Here is a 19,924-nt window from a genome sequence, read left to right on the forward strand (position 1 = left end):
ATCTATATGTACAATTTTAATGCGGTTCGTTTGTATTAAAGAAAATAAGAGCGTCATGGAGTATAATTGACATTAATGACATCTACGGAATGTGTTGAATGTGGATGAATACTTCGTACAAAAGATGGAATGATATTCCTTACACATTAACTTGATTACCAATGAAAAATAAATCAGTTTTCATACATTGTCACACGAATTTCCACAGAGTATGTGCTAACGGGAACAGATTGCTTTGCAACACCATGCAGAATATCACTAAAGACCCCCCACCCACACCCCTTGAAAGTAGAAGAATAAGACTTTGGTTGATTTTCTACCACTCTACCGTAAATGGCACTGCGGCTGTTGGCACACATCAGTATCACTCTCTGAAGGCACTACTGTCCGTCCCAGCGAAGAGACGAGACGCTTTGTACCACGCCGTCCCTCAAAGGCCTGTGTGCTGAAGCTCGGTAACAGGGACGACTGCGATTTATGTGAACAAACACAGTAAATTGCTGTTCGATCGATTTTTATTTTTTAAATATCATTTCAGTTTATTTTTATTTGTTGTTGCTGTTTTCTCTCTCTTCACTTGACTAGATAACATCCACACTCATGTTCCGAGTACGAAGAGATAGTGATCGAACTTAGTCGATTTTGAACCGTGTATATAGTGAGTATGTTTCCATGAGTGTGAGCACATTTATCTACAATTACACAAACATACACACTCTGTTTTTGTATGAGTGATTTATATATATATATATATATATATATATATATATATATATATATATACGTATTTATATACATATATATAAATAAATATATATATATATATATATATGTATAAACGTATTTATATACATATATATATATAATATATATATATGTATATATGTAATATATAAATATGTATATATATATGTATGTGTATATATATATATATATATATATATATATGTATGTATATATATATATATATATATATATATATATATATATATATATATATATCGGTGTGTGATATACAGTATATAGTGATTGATTACTAGTTTGATTGACTGAAGCGCCTATGTGTGAATCAAAACCCTATAGTGGTATTTGTTATGTAAATATGCGTAATGAGTTTGTACGTATTGGCTTGTACTCAAACATACCTTGCAGAAAACCATACTTACTTGTGAGTGTATATATACATATCTTATATGTGTGTGTGTGTGTGGGTTTCATATCAAACGATCCATTATTCGTTAGCCGATTCCCTCTCTCTCTCACCTCGGAACCACTCACAAGGCAGGTCTTCCCTCCCTGCATCCCGAGCGAGGCGGGGACGCAGGCCGGGGGGTCGAAGGGCGGCGTCCTTCACTCCCTCTCGGGGAACTGCAGCCGCAGGAGCGTTTCCTCCGACGCGGTGCCGTTGCCGATGGCCCGACACAGCTGTTTGTCCCTGAGATCCCCCCAGCCGCCGTTGCCCTTCTTGGACCTGGCGGCGCCCCTGTAGTTGGCCTGGAGGACGAGGTTGGGGGGGAACAGCCACTGCTTGCCCCCGTTAAAGCGACTCACGGCCGCCTGGACCTCCCTTCGGACGTCGCAGCTGTTCTTCTTGACGTGGGTGCCGCTGGGGGAACAGAGCGGAGGAGGAGGTTAGCGCCCGTGGTGGAGGTTCCTGTTGCTACTGCTGCTGTTGTTGTTGTATGTATTTATTTTGATTTGTTTGTTTGTTTCATGGGGGGGTGTGGGACCAGGCTAATATTATCGTGATTTATTATTCAAAGGGGATCGATATTGTTGTTTTATGGCTTGGGTTTCATTTGTCATCAATGTTAATACTATAATCCGCGTTATCGTTTATTTTTCAACGCCTTTCAGTGCAACTTAATTTTTCACAAGGCATCCCCGTTCAAGGGGAACAAAGAAAAATGCACACATTTTCTCTAACTTATTCAATCACCGTTTATATCCCCATATCTCTCTCTCTCTCTCTCTCTCTCTCTCTCTCTTTCTCTCTCTCTCTCTCTCTCTCTCTCTCTCTCTCTCTCTCTCTCTCTCTCTCTCTCTCTCTCTCTCCCTCTCCTCCTCTCTCTTTCTTTCTCTTTCTCTTTCTCTCTCTCTCTCTCTCTCTCTCTCTCTCTCTCTCTCTCTCTCTCTCTCTCTCTCTCTCTCTCTCTCTCTCTCTCTCTCTCTCTCTCTCTGTCCCTCTCTCTCTCTCTCTCTGTCCCTCTCTCTCTCTCTCTCTCTCCCTCTCTCTCTCTCTCTGTCCCTCTCTCCCTCTCTCTCTCTCTCTCTCTCTCTCTCTCTCTCTCTCTCTCTCTCTCTCTCTCTCTCTCTCTCTCTCTCTCTCTCTCTCTCTCTCCCTCTCCTCCTCTCTCTCCCTCTCCTCCTCTCTCTCCCTCTCCTCCTCTCTCTCCCTCTCCTCCTCTCTCTCCCTCTCCTCCCTCCCTCTCCCTCTCCCCCCTCTCTCTTCCTCCCCCCTCTCTCTTCCTCTTCCCACTCTCTCTCTCTCTCTCTCTCTCTCTCTCTCTCTCTCTCTCTCTCTCTCTCTCTCTCTCTCTCTCTCTCTCTCTCTCTCTCTCGCTCTCTCTCCCCCTCCCTCCCCCTCCCTCCCTCTCTCTCTCTCTCTCTCTCTCTCTCTCTCTCTCTCTCTCTCTCTCTCTCTCTCTCTCTCTCTCTCTCTCTCCCTCTCCTTCTCTCTCTCTCTCTCTCCCTCTCCTCATCTCTCTCCCTCCCCCCTTTCTCTCTCCCTCTTCCCCCTCTCTCCCTCTCTCTCCCTCTTTCCCCCCTTTCTCTCCCTCTCTCATCCCTCTCTCTCCCTCTCTCCCCCTCTCTCTCCCTCTCTCCCCCTCTCTCTTCCTCTCTCTCCCTCTCTCCCCCCTTTCTCTCCCTCTCTCCCCCCTCTCTCTCCCTCTCTCCCCCCTCTCTCTCCCTCTCTCCCCCCTCTCTCTCCCTCTCTCTCCTTCTCTCCCCCCTCTTTCTCCCTCTCTCTCCCTCTCTCCTCTCTCTCCCTCTCTCCCCCTCTCTCTCCCTCTCTCCCCCTCTCCCCCCTCTCTCTCTCCCTCTCTCCCCCCTCTCTCTCCCTCTCCCCCTCTCTCCTCCTCTCTCTCCCTCTCTCCCCCCTCTCCCCCCCCTCTCTCTCCCCCTCTCTCTCCCCCCTCTCTCTCCCTCTCTCCCCCACACTCACCAGCTTCCGACGTGGACCACCCTCGAGAACCTAACCGAGAGCATGGTCATTTTGGGCTTAAAGCACGTGTGTTCGAGGTTGTTGAGCGTCCAGTCCCAGTTGTAGTCGTCAAAGTTGCAGAACTGTTCCTTGCAAGTGGAAATGGTCTTCCACGCTTTCTTGTCCAGGGCGAATCCTAAATTGTGCTTGGTGACCCACCAGTCGCCTCGCTCGATCTTTCGGAGAGAGAGAGAGAAAGTGTCGTTATTGAGAGGAATTTCTGGGTGGGGTTAAACCGTGAATAGGAATTTGGGTGATTTTGAAAGGAAGTTATGGATGGTGTTCACAATGAAAGTAAATTATGGGTGGTTTTAACACTGGATGGAAATTGTGGATGGTGTTAACTCTGAAAGCAAATTATGGGTGGTTTTAACACTCGATGGAAATTGTGGATGGTGTTAACTCTGAAAGCAAATTATGGGTGGTTTTAACACTGGGAATAAATTATGAGTGGTGTTAACTCTGAAAGCAAATTATGGGTGATTTTAACACTGAAAGGAAATTATGGGTGGTGTTAATTCTGAAAGCAAATTATGGGTGGTTTTAACACTTGAAGGAAATTATGAGTGGTGTTAACGTTATGGTATTATTGACCATATATTATGGTCTTTGATGTAATGGATGTCATCTTCTTTGTTTTAGATTTGTTTATTCAAATGCTAACAACACATTAATGGTGCAGAGGATGTTCATTTGAATACCAATGGCATTTAACGATCCCTGTAAGCTGAAGAAGTATACGGAATTATATAAACGAATCGATTGTAGCATTTGGTTCTCCCCGGGCGTTTCTCAAGCCTTTTCCACAGGGAGTTTATTTCTTCTCTTGTCTGACTGTCTGTTTATCTATTCTGTCTGCCTACCTTTCTGTTTATATATCTGTGTTTCTTCTCTGTTCTCTCTCTCTCTCTCTCTCTCTCTCTCTCTCTCTCTCTCTCTCTCTCTCTCTCTCTCTCTCTCTCTCTGTTAGTCTATCTATCTGTCTGGCATTTTATCTTATCTCTCTCTTTCTCTCTTTGTCTGTCTGTTAGTCTATCTATCTATCTGTCTGGCATTTTATCTTCTCTCTCTCTCGCTCTCTCTCTCTCTCTTTCTCTCTCTCTCTCTCTCTCTCTCTCTCTCTCTCTCTCTCTCTCTCTCTCTCTCTCTCTCTCTCTCTCTCTCTGTTAGTCTATCTATCTATCTGTCTGGTATTTTATCTTCTCTCTCTCTTTCTCTCATTGTCTGTCTGTTAGTCTATCTATCTGTCTGGTATTTTATCTTCTCTCTCTCTCTCTCTTTCTCTCTCTCTCTCTCTCTCTCTCTCTCTCTCTCTCTCTCTCTCTCTCTCTCTCTCTCTCTCTCTCTCTCTCTCTCTTACCCGCTCTTTCTTATTCTCGCTCATATATGTGCGGACATGCACACTTTATGCACGTGTAACTTTTTATGTTAGCAATTGTTTTCGTGACGAGGTGTTTTTTTTTATCATTGTGGGCGACTTAGCTTCCGTGTGTTTTTATACCAGTAAATGTTATGAAAGGATTAAGTAACCGCATAATTCCAAGTAATTAGCATAAACCATGGTTAACGAAGCATCTATACGCTGGTTTAACGATTTTCCGTGATCATAATATGTATCCTTGTCATGGGATAAAAAATACATGCAGTTTGACTCATGCACCAGAACACGGTAACTGTATTCCCATTCGCTAAATAAAATCAGGATACAAGTGTCCTTTCTTGCTAATTCTATACTACCTACACTTCTCTTTCCCCCCCCCCTATAGTCCACGAATTTATATTAGTGATGTTAAAGTGTTTGAAGAACTCATACAGGTGCGTCAGATTCAAAGCTTAGCAGAATTAGATAGCCATGCTTAAAAAAAGAAAATCGGTTTTATATATCGCGAGAAAAAAATAATACGTCCATGTATGTTGAACATCTTTATCATCACTTACTATCAATTTCACGTAAGCGGACTAATTCCCTTTTCTCATCTGCTTTACTTTCTGTCATGAGTATACGATTATGACAAATATATTACACGTTGCTTCTACAGGTTCATTTATGCCTTTGCAAGAGTGTGTATTTGTGCGAACACATGGCAGTCCAGGATGCTAATAATGTATACATAACTTACCTTGTCAGGCCCTAGTCGCTGCTTGAAAAGGTATATGGGAAGGTGAACGTGCTCATGTGTATGTTTGTGTGTATGTTAATTGATAAGGCTTATCGAACTCCAACCTACATGATTAACTGAAAAAAAAGTGTTAGTGTGTATATTGGAACATTTATGTCAATATCCTTGGAATATATATTGCACTTCAATGTCACGGAAAATGCACAATAAATATGAGATGAGATGGTGTAATTACAGTTATTATGGGCTATCAAATAGTACGATGCCAACGGAAATAGGCATGATTCTAATCCATTATTGATATCTATTTAGCGTTAGACTATTTATATCAAGAAACTTACCTCGCTTCAGCTTATGCTAAGTCCATCCACCTCCCTAAGCTAATAAATTTCATACATATGCAAAAACAACAAAACCGACAACAACAATAACAACTATGTATATATAGAAAGAGAGAGAGAGAGAGAGAGAGAGAGAGAGAGAGAGAGAGAGAGAGAGAGAGAGAGAGAGAGAGAGAGATTGAGAGAGAGAGTGAGAGAGTGAGAGAGAGAGAGAGAGAGAGAGAGAGAGAGAGAGAGAGAGAGAGAGAGAGAGAGAGAGAGAGAGAGAGAGAGAGAGAGAGAGACAGAGAGACAGAGTGAGAGAGAGAGTGAGAGAGAGAGTGAGAGAGAGAGAGAGAGAGAGAGAGAGAGAGAGAGAGAGAGAGAGAGAGAGAGAGAGAGAGAGAGAGAGAGACATATAAACACACACATATATGTATATATAAAGAGAGAAAGATAGAGAAACGGATAGATAAAGACAGACAGATAGTCATAGCCAGCCAGGGAGAGAAACAGAGACAGACAGACAGAGACAGAGAAACAGAGAAACAGACAGACAACCACAACCCCTAAGATATCCCCGGACCCCAAAACTTACATAGTTCCTGTAGACGGCGGTGGACATTTTATTGTAGTTGCCCAAAGCCAGGACTTGGCAGGTCGGGCAAAGGGCGTTCCTCTGGCGTCGCAGGATGTTGAGGACGTGCAGGAGGTCGGGGGAGACGTAGTGGTCCTCCTCCAGGAACACCACGTGACCTGTGTAGTTCCTCGTCACGTGGAGACCCTCGAAGACCCTGAGGGTGAAGGGGCTTGGGTTAAAGGCGGAAGGGAGAGGGAGGGCAAGATGGGAGGGGGGGGAGAGGGTTAAAGGGGAGGAGAGAGAGAGGGGAAGATGGGGAGGAGAGAGAGAGAGGAAGATGGGAAGGGAGGGAGAGAGGATAGGGAGAGGGTAAAAGGGAGGGATAAGAAGAGAGTAAGAGGGTAAGAGGGTAAGGGGGAGGGACAGTGAGAGGGTAAGAGGGTAAGGGGGAGGGATAGGGAGAGGAAGATAGGAAGGAAGGGAGAAAGGATAGGGAAATGGTAAAAGGGAGGGATGGGAAGAGGGTAAGAGGGTAAGGGGGAGGGACAGGGAGAGGGTAAGAGGGTAAGGGGGAGGGACAGGGAGAGGGTAAGAGGGTAAGGGGGGGATAGGGAGAGGAAGATAGGAAGGAAGGGAGAGAGGATAGGGAAAGGGTAAAAGGGAGGGATGGGAAGAGGGTAAGAGGGTAAGGGGGAGGGACAGGGAGAGGGTAAGAGGGTAAGGGAAGGATAGGGAGAGGAGGATGGGAAAGAAGGGAGAAAGGATAGGGAGAGGGTAAAAGGGAGGGATACGGAGAGGGTAAGGGGGAGGGATAGGGAGAGGAAGATGGGAGGGAAGGGAGAGAGGGTACGAGCGAGGGGACAGGAGAGAATGGGGGTGGGGAGGGAGGTGGCGGGAAGGAGTGGGGGAAAGGGAGGGGGTAAGAGGGAGAGAAAGGGTGAGGAAGGGAGGTGACGGTAAAAAGAGAGGGAGAGAGATATATATAGATAGATAGATAGTAAAAGAAAGAGACAGATAAATAGATAGATAAATAGGTAGAGAGAGAGAGAGAGAGAGAGAGAGAGAGAGAGAGAGAGAGAGAGAGAGAGAGAGAGAGAGAGAGAGAGATAGAGTACGGACTGCATCAAATAAATAGATAAACAGAGACATGGAAAGGAGTACAGAGGAAAGAAAAGGAAACTGCAAATTGTTTTTTTGGACTAAAGAACATGAGATGCTTCTAGCGAGCTCAAGCCTTGAGATTTTTGTACAAATAAAGTTTTTTTTTTTTTTTTTTTTGCTCATAAAATAGCACATTTACATTTTTATAGCATCGTTATATTTTTTACTATATTTGCTCTTACTGTTTTGGCTTTTAAGATTTAGTATCATTATAGTCACTACTACAATCATTGTTATAATTATTATTATTAATCATTATCGTCATCATCAATAGTATCTTGACAGACAGCTTATGATGATAGTTATCATGGCTTTAGATATGGTCATTATTGGTATGACTTATTATTGTCATTATTATTGTTGATATCATTGCATTGTTGTTATTCTTTTACCGTGATTAACATCAACTTTATCATGACTATTATATGGTTTCCCATCATCATTATGACTTAATATTACCTCCATCGTCTTCCTCAGTAACACTGTAATTGGTATGAAAATCACTAACATTTTTATCGTTATTAGTATTAGCATTGTTCTCATCATCTTCATTTTCATCAAAAGTATTATAATTATCAGTACTGTCACCATTAAAATTATTACTATTACTTTTAACACTACACTATTATCTTCCTCCTCCCCAGCATCAACGCTATCATTACTATCAACATTATTGATACCATCATCAATACCATCACTATTATCCTTAACGTTCTTATCATATTCTCATCATTATCATTACATCCACGATCCTCCTCCTCCTCATCATCACCTGTACCATTCTTTTTATATTTCTCTATCGTTATTATTAATATTACTTTTAATATCATCATCATCATTCTCACCAGTACCATCATTATCATCACTACCATCACTCACAATCATTCATACTACTATCACTATCATCATTAACATCACTCTTTTTTATCATCCTTATCATAACCCTTACCTGTGTATTTTCCACCACCAGTGGTGTTTGATTTGCGTAAACGAAGCCTCTCTGTAATGCCCATAGGAATCTGGCCAGGCACGGTTCAGGCATTTCAGTGGCCCTTTCCTGTGTTTTAAAATACCGTTTGTGTTAGTTTTTAATTAAGTTTTACGGTGGAAAGTGCGAGGAAAAATCAACAACGCCATAAGGCTGTTGGGTGGGTTGGTACTCTCAAGTGCATTGTGAACTGTGATATGTCATCAACTTTATATTGTTATTTTTTTCTAGTGTTCTGTAAATGAGATACATTCTTGGTATCGTGATTTAGATATAAATAGAAATAATACTTTATTTTAAAAAAATGCTCACCCCCAAAAAACAATATATTAATAGATAAATGAATATATACTAACATAATGATTAAAAAAAAAAAACTATCCTCCAAAAATATAAAGACAAAATATAGGAAGCAAACACAAATAAATAACACCAAACTAATACGTAGATCGTTGAACAAGTAAATGATAAAGCAGACGTCATCCTCAGCACTAACTGCCAATTTTCCTCTCCGTCCCCAACCGCCTCACCTGTTGATGTTCCACGAGCAGTCCCGCGGGTCTCGTCCTGGGAAGGTGAGCGGGTGAAGTTGGATGGAATAAGGGAAGAAGATCTGCATGACGCGGAACTTGGTGATGTTGGTGACGAAGGCGTTGATGTCGGGGTCCCAGAAGTCATGGCTGAAGATCACCAGGGCCTGATCGATGCCCCGCACCTTCGTCATCCCTTCCACTAGGTAGCGGAGGTTCTCCAGCCGATTGTGCACCTGTGGGGGGAAGGGTAAGCATGGATTTGGTATGTGAGGCGAGGTTCCAGTATGTGAACAAGGCTTTACTTGGAAAGTAATACCAACGTTAATTCATGGAATAGAGATAGTTAGTTCCTTCCGGTGGATAAAGGCGTAATCCGATCTCCATATCGATCAAACACACGTGCCCAGCGGAAGCATCGCTCGCTGGACCCTTAATTAATCACACAAACATGCGCCACATACCAGGAAAAGCCAGAGCCTAGCTACGGCCAGCTTAGAAAACATTCTTCGTTCTAGGTAGAATGAGAGTTCATCGCACTCATAGCTCAGGGTAAACACGTGTCAAGTGCACATACCTGGACCAGCAAGATGGAGGTATTGGCGAGCACCGGGCCGAACTGTTGCTCGTTGTACACTGTCTGCAGTTTGTTTTCGAGCTCCAACTCCATCTTTATCCTGACGATGTCCTGCTGCGTGAGGGACACCTCCTTGGTGTCCACGTCGTGGGAAACGCCTTTTTTGGACTGCGCGGATGCCCTTTTGTTTACAGCGCCTCTCGGATTGGCCCTTGCAGGTTTGGCTGGCACTCGAATCGCGGGTTTAACGGCCTCGGAGTTATCGTTGGTGAGCTTCCTGTTGCTGTACTTGGAGCCCTGTGCCGGCGCCAGGGGCTTTCTGCCTGAAGGCAGGCTCTTCGGCGGGACGTTCGTCTTAGTTTGAGAAGGCGCGCTCCCTCCGTCGCCTTTTTGGCTTGGGTTTATCACAGATGAATTGCCCTTAACATTATCCGCTGGTTTGACCTTGTTTGTACTGTTCGCCTGCCCTGGACCTTTCGCCCTCACGCCGCCCGCCAGCGATGTCTTGATGCGAGCGAAGTATTCCTGAAGATTCATCCCTTCGCGACCGTCACGCGTTCCTGGAGGCGCCGCTGCTTGTCCTCCCGCCCGCGCCACGCCCTCCTCCTCCCGCTGGGGATACCCAAACAGCGAGGCTGTGTTCCTGGCGGTGTCGTTGGTGCGCCAGGGGAACAGCACCCTCTCCCCCGACGAGTCCAGCAGACGCAGTTCGAGGTGCAGCTTGATGGTCATGCACACGAACATGAGGAGCAGCAGCAGCCGCTTCAAAGGGCGCCGCCACCTCATCCTTGGCTGAAAGCGGACAGGAAACGGGAGTCAAGTTGAAGCATGGATGGCAAAGTTATCATTGCTGTTTATAAAAACGGTGTTGGCTAAAAATGAGAATGGGGACGTGAAAAAACATTATCTCTAATTTCTTACCGGAAGATTGCATAAAAAATAAAGTGAAAGAGGAAGCTATTCTTTCCAATTATTTCGTATATATATATATATATATATATATATATATACACACACACATGTACATATCAATGTATGTATGTCTATATGCATGCACGGATGTATTTATGTATGTATATATATATATATATATATATGTATATATGTATGGTTGCATGTGTATTTATGTGTGTATGTATACATGTATGTATGTTTGAATGCATGTATGTATGCATGCATGGATGTATGTATGTACAGTATGGAAGTATGCATGTTTATATATATGTATATATACACATATATAAATGTATATGTATATATGTGTGTGTGGTGTGTGTAAAGTGCGCTCACGCACACAAACATTGTGTATATATATACATATATAAATATGTATATATCCATCTACACACACACATACATACATAGATACACACGCACACACACACTCTCTCTCTCTCTCTCTCTCTCTCTCTCTCTCTCTCTCTCTCTCTCTCTCTCTCTCTCTCTCTCTCTCTCTCTCTCTCTCTCTTTCCTCTCTCTCTCACATTCTCTCTTACACACACAGATATATATATATATATATATATATATATATATATATTTGTATATGAATGCGTGTGTGTGCAAGAGGAAGAGCGCATGTGATCCCATAATTTCCGGCGCTTGAACGGGGCTCCACTTTAAAGCTGAGGTACTTCACGTGACATTCGGCGTTATGGAGGAGGAGGTGGAGTGATCACGTGACCCCGCCCTCTCTCTCCAGCCGTGTTTTCCCGTTGCCATGTCGGGCGCGGGAATGTATTGACCCGCCATGCACAATTCGACGGAGCTCTCATCTGTCATTAGCTTGTTGGTCACCCGATCAGCGTCTTTGGGTTAAATTGTTTGTTTTTTCTTTCTTTTTTTGAGGTAGAGGTGAGGAGGGACAAAAGGTGGGTGGTCGCCATTAAGGAAGGAAGGATGGAGATTCCGTGGGTTTTCTGCAGCGTTGGGAAAGAATCGCACACGCGCGCGACAAAAACGATTTACACGGTGGCGTTAGTTCGTTTTTTAATTTCCGAGTTCAACTTTCATTCGCCACGATAAACGAATGATAAAAGAATTATGACATGCATGTTAAAAAAAAAAAAAAAAAAAAGTGGTAGAATATCACACTGCAAGGTTTTCAACTGGAAAAAAATGAAAGAATATAAGAGAAACGCTGGCACAATTACAAAACGAAACGTAATTCGTGAATCAATTTTGTTGTTACTTTATGAAGGGGAAATTAATTTAACTCTAAACGCCATTTCATGGTTCTTTTCCCTTTTTCACGTTTCTCAGAAATGACCATAACAGCAAGAAATCAACTAACCAGACACCAATAAATGTTTTCAACCTATGTTTACCCATTGTTGTGGTGTTTTTACGTGGAAGGGAATCAATCACATGGACAACGACCCCACAGCCTGAACATATGACATCACAATGAAAAATGTATAGCCGTTTGATACGGTTTGCAGGGCCGTGACCCATAGAATGTGACAAGGTCGTGGCCTATTCTGAAATGAGGGTGAGTACATGATCAAGGTCGATTCCTAATAAATATGTATCATGCATTTTCACCTGGGGTCAACATAAATAAATGATACTTAGCGTAGCGTAGCTAAGACACACTAGCATCATGAAAGAAACACACACACACACACACACACACACACACACACACACACACACACACACACACACACACATAAATATAATGAGAGAATTTTGAGTTCTCTTCAAAACCACTTAGGAACCAATGATTAAAAGATACCAGTCTCGGACCAAATTCTACCAAACCGATGAACGAAAATCAATACCCTTTTTTCTTCCTCCGATTGTGAGTTATTTTCAGGTTTTTTTTCCCTCCCGACTTGGTTATTTACACAGTGTTTTTTGAGCGACGAATAAGCCTTGAACACGTACAGTATCAAGTCATGTGATCTCAGTAGCGACGGTGTGTAGTTGTGCTACCATAGGAACACCGATCCAGCGGTTGAAGGTCGTTAGTGTGTTGTTATAATGTTTTGTTTTTTCTCCTTCGTAGCCACATCCACTATGTGTTCTTATGTTCTTTTTTTTTCACCGGAATATGATGACAATGTGTCCTATTTTGTCATGTAAAGTTCAGTAAATTATTACCGTGCGTGCGTCATAACCGTGGCCTCTCTCTGTCATTTTTTTTTTCTTTTTCTTTTTTTGATGAGTGGAATTTACGATGGTGGGGATTTATACAGATTCGCCATGGACAAACCTAAACTTTTTCTCAGATAACGATCGGTGGGTACTTGTTGGTACTAAGGCACTGTTCTCACCTATCCTAACTTGACCAGTTTAACTTAACCTAACCCAATTTAATCTTATCTAAAATAACCTTACCTAACCTACCACAATCTAGCTTAATTCAACCTATTCTATTTAGCCTAATGTAAGTGCTAAACTAATGCAACCGGTTTAACATAATCTAACCTTATCTAATCTAACCTTACCTAACCTATATTACAGTCTTACCTAATCTAACCTATCCTATTTAACTTTACATTAGGACTAGAAATAAACTTACAACTTATTTTCATTCATCATCATCATCATTTGGGAGCTAACGCCGGCAGGGGCGCATAGCTGCATCCACCCTTCGCACAAGGATCTGTTACAAAAGGCATCAAGACGAGATTCCAAAGCACAAGATAGCGTCCAGGTTTCACTACCATATAGTAAAACTCGCAGTATCAGGGCCTTAAAGACACGTAGCACAGGTACCGACATCTCCAAATACTCTTGTTGACAGATTTCATGACCCCTGCTGGCAGGCCAATCCGTCTACTGACTTCCTGGTCTGACAGCCTAGATTCGTGAATTGCACTACCGAGGTATATAAAACTCTCAGTGACTTTGATGTTTTCACCGCAAGCATGTACCGACTGCACAGGGTCTCAAAATCCTTGATCTTGGTCTTGGTCTGGGAGACCTCCAGCCCCAGGGGCTTTGCTTCATTGCTAAATGCATCAAGAGCCGCCACTAGGGTTTCCAGAGATTTAAATAGAATGGCAACATGGGAAGAAGCTCGACAGGCCCTCATCACATTTTACAGCACTTTCAGTGCTTGTATACAGGTTTGCTGTTAAATCCAAGAATCCTTATTGGAATTCCTCTTAGGCTCAGGATCTCCCAGAGTGATTTGCGATGCACTGTATCAAACGCCTTCTTGAGGTCGATGTAAGCTGCGAGCAGCCCACGTCCGAACTCACGACAGCACTCTACAATGACTTGAAGTGCCAGGATGGGGTCTATTGTGGACTTAGCAGGAGTGAATCAAAATTGTTCCAATCTTCGGTGCCTCAGCAGGTGGTCTCTGATACGTCTCAGTAGGATGTGCACGATTACCTTGGTATACTGAGTAGTGTAATGCCTCGGTGATTGCTGCAATCCCACCGATCCTCTTTCCCCTTCCAGAGAGGGATGACCACACCCTTCAGCAGATCAGGGGGAATGGTGCCAGTCTGCCAGATGGCAGACAGGACTGCATACAAGCCCCTTGCCATAGGTTCTCCACCAGCCTTTAACAATTCAGCTGGGATGCCACAAACACCTGCTGCTTTACCACTCTTCAGCTTCGAAATCGCCCTCCCGACTTCAGTCAGGGAGGGTGGATCCTCACTGATGGGTGGGTCTGGCAGAGGAATCTCAATATTACCCACATCCATGTAAACTGTTGGTGGATCAACCTGATACAACTGCTCAAAATACCCAATGCACACACACCCCACCAGCATCTGAGATTATCTGGCCACTTGCTGAGCGGACTGCAGTTGTCTGTGAGGAAGGCTTGGAGTTCAGCTTTCTCAGGGCTAGGTAGGCAGGATGAAGGTCATTTACCAGGAAATGGCTTTCGACCTTCTCTGCAAGACAAAGTTACTGTTCCTTATCCCTTCTCAACAGTGACCTAGTCCTGAGCACCAAAGAACGGTGCAAGCTGCGATCCCCTGACAATTGAGCCGCATGACAAGCATCTGTGGTTTCCAGTATCTCCTGTGAGATGGCATTCTGTCTTACTCTTGGATGTTCATCCACCGATTCTTGGGCTGCATCAAGCGTTTCACGCTTGAAGGTGTCCCACAGAAGAACAGGGTCTGTCAGGCCCTCGAGTGCTGTGAAACGACCAGAGATAGCCGCAGCAAATCCCTGGGCACACTCATCATCCCTCAATTTATCCACATGAAACACCCTGGGGTGTTCATTTGGGCGACGGGGGGTTCTAAAGTGGACCCGGAGAGTAGCCACAACTAATCTATGATCAGTTCCACAGAACTCAGTGTTTAGATACACCCTGCAGTTTTGGGGAATCCTCCATCGAGTGCTAACAAGGATGTGTTCGATCTCCTTGGCCACACTATCCGTATCGCTGTACCCAGTCCAACGATGCCGGTCAGAACGCTGATACCAGGAGCCAGAAATCTTCAATTTCTGGGACCTAGCAAAGTCACGGAAAAGAAGGCTATTCTCGCTGCCAGCATCAGCTCCTGAGCCATGAGGACAGCTGTCTGTCACAGATACAAGTTTGGCGTAAAACATCTCTTTCACCTCAAGTTTATATACATCCATAGGAGCGTACACAGCAATAAGAGACATGAAGCCAAATGAAAGCCTCAGTTTCAATACCATTATACGCTCATCGACTGGAGTGACCTCTACTGCTGAGGGTTGAAGTCTGCTGGGGATGGCTATGGCTACTCTTTGGAGATGGTGGCCATCACTGCGGCCCGACCAGTAATAAGTGTAGCCACCCACACTAATCGTGCCACTGCCAGGTCTCCTCACCTCCAAGAGAGCAGCCACCTCAACTCTCAGCTGCTTCAATCCCCTCGACAGTAGTGGTAACCGATCGGTCGGTCACTCTGGTTGGGCACCACCTCTGCCACCCCTATTGACGACGCCCCATATAGAGGGGGTTGGCTGGTTGCTGGTCCCATAATCTGCCTGCAGGGCTCCCTAGGGCTTTCCCCCACAAGCCTCACGCCAGGTTGGCGGCCGTCGGGACCCAAATGGGATGACGGTCCAACCCAGAAGGACCCACAACCCTCCGTACTTGCTGGGTGGGAGGGACTTTAGCCCTCCCCCCAACACCAACAACTATATGTTATCTTGGGGATATACATATTGATATATATATATATATATATATATATATATATATATAATTCATGTGGATCTCTTTCTCTCATCTCTCTCTCTCTCTCTCTCTCTCTCTCTCTCTCTCTCTCTCTCTATATATATATATATATATATATATATATATATATATATATATATATTTATATATGTGTGTGTGTGTATTACACACACACACAATATAGATATATGAATATATAAAAATGTATATGTATATGTATATATATATACATGTTTGTGTGTGTGTGGATAGATAGATGTGTATACATATACAAATATATATATATGCATATATGTGTGTTTGTGTGTGTGAGCATGCATGTATGTATGTGTGTGTGTATGTATGTGCGTGTGCGTGTGTGTGTGTGAGACTATGCATACACACACATATATATGTATAATGATGCGGAATGATCCACATCATAGTCTTGGCTTGTTTTTACGCCGAGTGCCATCCTACTGCAACCCTCCCCATTATCCGGGCTTGGGACTGGCACTGAGTTGCACTTGCTTGTGCTCCCTGTGGTTAGGGATTACCTGTAAGGCAATCGCGGTGAAGTTCCTTGCCCAGGGGAAAAACGCGCCAGTAACAGTCTTTTGTATATATATATATATATACCTATATACATATGTATATGTATATACATATGTATATATGTATATATACATATATATATATATATATATATATATATATATATATATATATATATGGATATGTGTGTATATGTGTTAGTAAATAATATATTATATATATATATATATTCATATACGTGTGTAGATATATATTCATATACGTGTGTATATATATATATGCACACACACACACACACACACACACACACACACACACACACACACACACACACACACACACGCGCGCGCGCGCATGTGTTTATGTTTGCATGAGATATATCTTTATAGATTTGGCCGTCACTTCAAAATAGCTTCCGACGGCTATGTCCTATCACTCCCATCAGGCTTCTCCCACAATCCCACACTCATGGCTTTCCTCTTTCTTCCACAATTCCCGAATTATTTTTAATATTTCTTCCAAAATGTCTGATTTTTTTTCTCTCTCTCAACTGTATATTTCAAATTCCTTCGTCCATTGCAATGTTCTTTAATCTTCAAGGTTCCTCTTCGCCGTGCGCTTCTTTGCTGTTGTTTGTTACATACATAGAGGATTTGGGGTAAATCCTTTTTTCCATCTCTCTTCCGGAACGTAAAGTTTCGTAGTTTCTTTTCTTTAATCCCGTATCTCCCACTTCCTCCCTCCTTTCCGAACGCAAAGCTTCTTACGACTTAGTTTCTTTCTTTAACCTCCCCCTAACCCCACCTTTCTTCAACCCCCACCATAAGTTTCCCTCTCCCATTTTCGAACGTAAAGCTTCTCTTCTCGTCCCTCCCCTTTCTTCAACTCTTCACCAACCCCCACCTCTCCCCCACGCCCTCTCCACTCCTTCCCCTCTCCTCATCCCCCTCCACTCATCCACCCCTTTTCCCACGCCCCCCTCCACTCTTCCATCTCCCCCATACACCCTTCCTCTCCTCTCCCTCCTCCACGCTCCCTCCCTCTCCTTGTCGTGAATCACAGTTTTCGCCGTGACCACGACGATGTAATATTGTCCCCAAACGTCCCACTCACTCTCCCTCTCCTGCAGGCATGCAAAAACTCTGAAAAAGGTCTCGCCAAACAGTGCAAAGAGCCAGTGTATCTCCCGGGAGGGGAGGGGGGGATGCTCTCTATTCGCTCCGAGGTTCTGCACCCAGGAAAGAAAACGCGGCTACACTTCCTTCCTTTTTTACGTGTTCTGTTTGGTTTATTTCTGTTTTTTTTATGATTATCCAAGGTTTATTTTGAATTGTTATTTATATCCCTACAGAAGAACACAAGAACTCCAAAATGATTTATTAAGAATTATTGAAAAAAAGTTTTAGTATCTTTTTACTATTATATTCATTATTTCAGTTAGATTTTTTGTTTATAAACATTCATTTTACGATTTTAATATCTTCTAATATGCTTTTTAGAATTTACTAAGCTAAAAGATTGTCATCCTTAAACTTCTTCGCACCAACGGAGTACGAAGGAAGACATTAGACGCATGGCAGTGGTCGTGAGAAGTTGCTTATCAAGGTAACAGGAGATACTCATGTTTTTTTTTGTTTTTTGTCAAGCCAAGCGATTAATTGATCTCTTTCCTATATATTTCTTTGCGATTTACGTTCTTGTGTTCTTGTGTTTTATTTATTTGAATGTTTTATTATTGTTCTTGTGTTTTATTTTTCTAAATGATTTTAGTATTTTATGTTCGTGCTTCATTTCAGTGTTTATGTTCATCTGTTTCATTCTTGTATTTATGGTCGTGTTCTTAAGGTTTCGTTTCAAACTTTTACCTTTATCATAATAAATGAAAATAAGTCCAATGTTTTAACTATATATCCTCACAGTATCATTGTGAATTTCAAGAATAAGACCCCAGAGCCTCTTAGAAGAAGTGGAATGCAGATAAAGATAATCAGAACAGGAAACAGTATCATACACCGGAGATGCGAGATATTTTTATACCCTCAACTCTACTCCCCTTCCCCGTCTCCCCCCTATGCCCCCCTTCTCTATTCTCCTCCCCGTCTCCCCCACTCCCCCCTCCTCTACTCTCCTCCCCCTCTCCCCCTCTCCCCCACGTCCCCCTCCTCTACTCCCGCTATCCCATGCCCCCCCCCCCCCCTCTACTCTAACTCACGCCCTCCTCCACTACTCTTACCCCTCTTCCCCACTCCCCCCTCCTCTACTTTCCTCCCCCTCCCCTTTCGCTTCCCCCACACCCCAACAACACGAAAGCGAAGAATATCACACTTCCTCGTGTCCGTTTTTATTTTACGCCACCCCCCACCCTCCCCTCCCCCTGGCGGATCTCAAATCAGCTGATCTATTCACACTTTGCTGTCGCGTGTCGCCAAAGTGTAATTTATGGAATCCTGAAATATGCATGGAAGAGATTCGCCTGCTTCTGGGCTATTCCACATCGCCGATATAATCTCGGGTTAATACAACGTAGAAAAAGTGTGACAGTCGTGTTACATAAATAACTGAACTGGGTATTATTTCCGATGTGATAGTACGCTGTTTGGCACGTGTTTTCCACTTGCTCAAAAAAGTAAAGGAGATAGAAAAAAGTATTTTCTACGAAATGCTGTCGCTATTTTTATTACCTCTTGCATTTTTTTATATATTTTTTTTATACCATATGATTGTGTCAGCACCTCTTTGATGAAAAAAAAAAAAAAAAAACGCTTGAACGCCTGCTAACCTTATTAAGACTAAATTTTACTGACACAAATACTAATTCCAGCTGCTACTAACGTTAGTAAGTTGAAAAGCTGGTAACACCAAAATTAGATTTTATTAACACCAACAAATGTATCTATTGAGATTAGCAGTAACGCTTGATTCCACCTAATTGTAACACTAAACTACTAACGCAAACACCAATACTAACTTTACTAATACTAGAACGCCTGCTAACACAAAGCACTAGTGACACTAAAACACCGATTTCTACTGATATTACCCCTCACAACACTAACACTACTTTTACAGACTATAACACTAACACCATATATTAACATTAACAAACACATCAGCTCCTATGAGATTGCGTCATCTAATATGGAACAAATATTTACACCAACAATCACGTTTAAATTACAAGTTATTTGATCAATATTTGTTCCAGTATCCAAAACGATATGAGTACCAAGGCTTCATCTTATGATTATTCCATTCCCTCCAAATACGGATCAAAACAATACTTTAATTAAGATGTTTGTTGTCAGAATTATACCGATGAATATATCATTTGCATGAACTTTGGCGCCAGCACGCAAGCTCGAAATTACCTCAGCTATTCATCGTAGTCAAACTTGTTCCTGTTTACACTTCTATGATTTTTTTTTCAGTCCCCGACAGAAGATAAATGAATATTTGCAATAAACCTCGTTTTGGTCTCTGTGCGAATTTTTAAAAAGAGGACCCAAGGGTATAACGTAATTAAGCGACGCAATTCGTTAGTCTTTTGTTTACGGAAACGATTAGCATTTGTTATTTCAACGGGTCTAGTGTTTGTGTTAGAAACAAATATTGTAAGTAAACTAGAAGTAATTACAGTTTTTGTTACAGGAATTTTGTTGTTTTTTTCACCGCTTGTTAAATATCAAGTTTAATTGTAATCTGCTTCTGTCACTAACACTGTTGTTGTTACTATTTTTGTTTATCATCATCATCTTTACAATATCCAATATTTTGAT

General features: G+C 42.7%; 1 protein-coding gene across 1 annotated transcript in view; it reads right to left on the reverse strand.

Moving 5' to 3' along the window:
- Positions 1-982: 982 nt before the first annotated feature.
- The window catches only part of LOC125038720 (alpha-1,6-mannosyl-glycoprotein 2-beta-N-acetylglucosaminyltransferase-like), a 56,199-nt gene continuing 37,257 nt past the window's right edge, over positions 983-19,924 (reverse strand). Inside the window, exons 2-7 of the mRNA XM_047632291.1 lie at positions 9,482-10,273; positions 8,905-9,140; positions 8,336-8,443; positions 6,244-6,439; positions 3,167-3,381; positions 983-1,606 (exon numbers count right to left, since the gene is read on the reverse strand). Of these exons, the coding sequence (XP_047488247.1) occupies positions 1,351-1,606; positions 3,167-3,381; positions 6,244-6,439; positions 8,336-8,443; positions 8,905-9,140; positions 9,482-10,267 (1,797 nt within the window). The 5' untranslated portion in view covers positions 10,268-10,273 and the 3' untranslated portion in view covers positions 983-1,350. The remainder of the gene's footprint in view (positions 1,607-3,166; positions 3,382-6,243; positions 6,440-8,335; positions 8,444-8,904; positions 9,141-9,481; positions 10,274-19,924) is intronic.

The sequence above is a fragment of the Penaeus chinensis genome, chromosome 25 (assembly GCF_019202785.1).
Source record: "Penaeus chinensis breed Huanghai No. 1 chromosome 25, ASM1920278v2, whole genome shotgun sequence".
Lineage (NCBI taxonomy): Eukaryota > Metazoa > Arthropoda > Malacostraca > Decapoda > Penaeidae > Penaeus > Penaeus chinensis.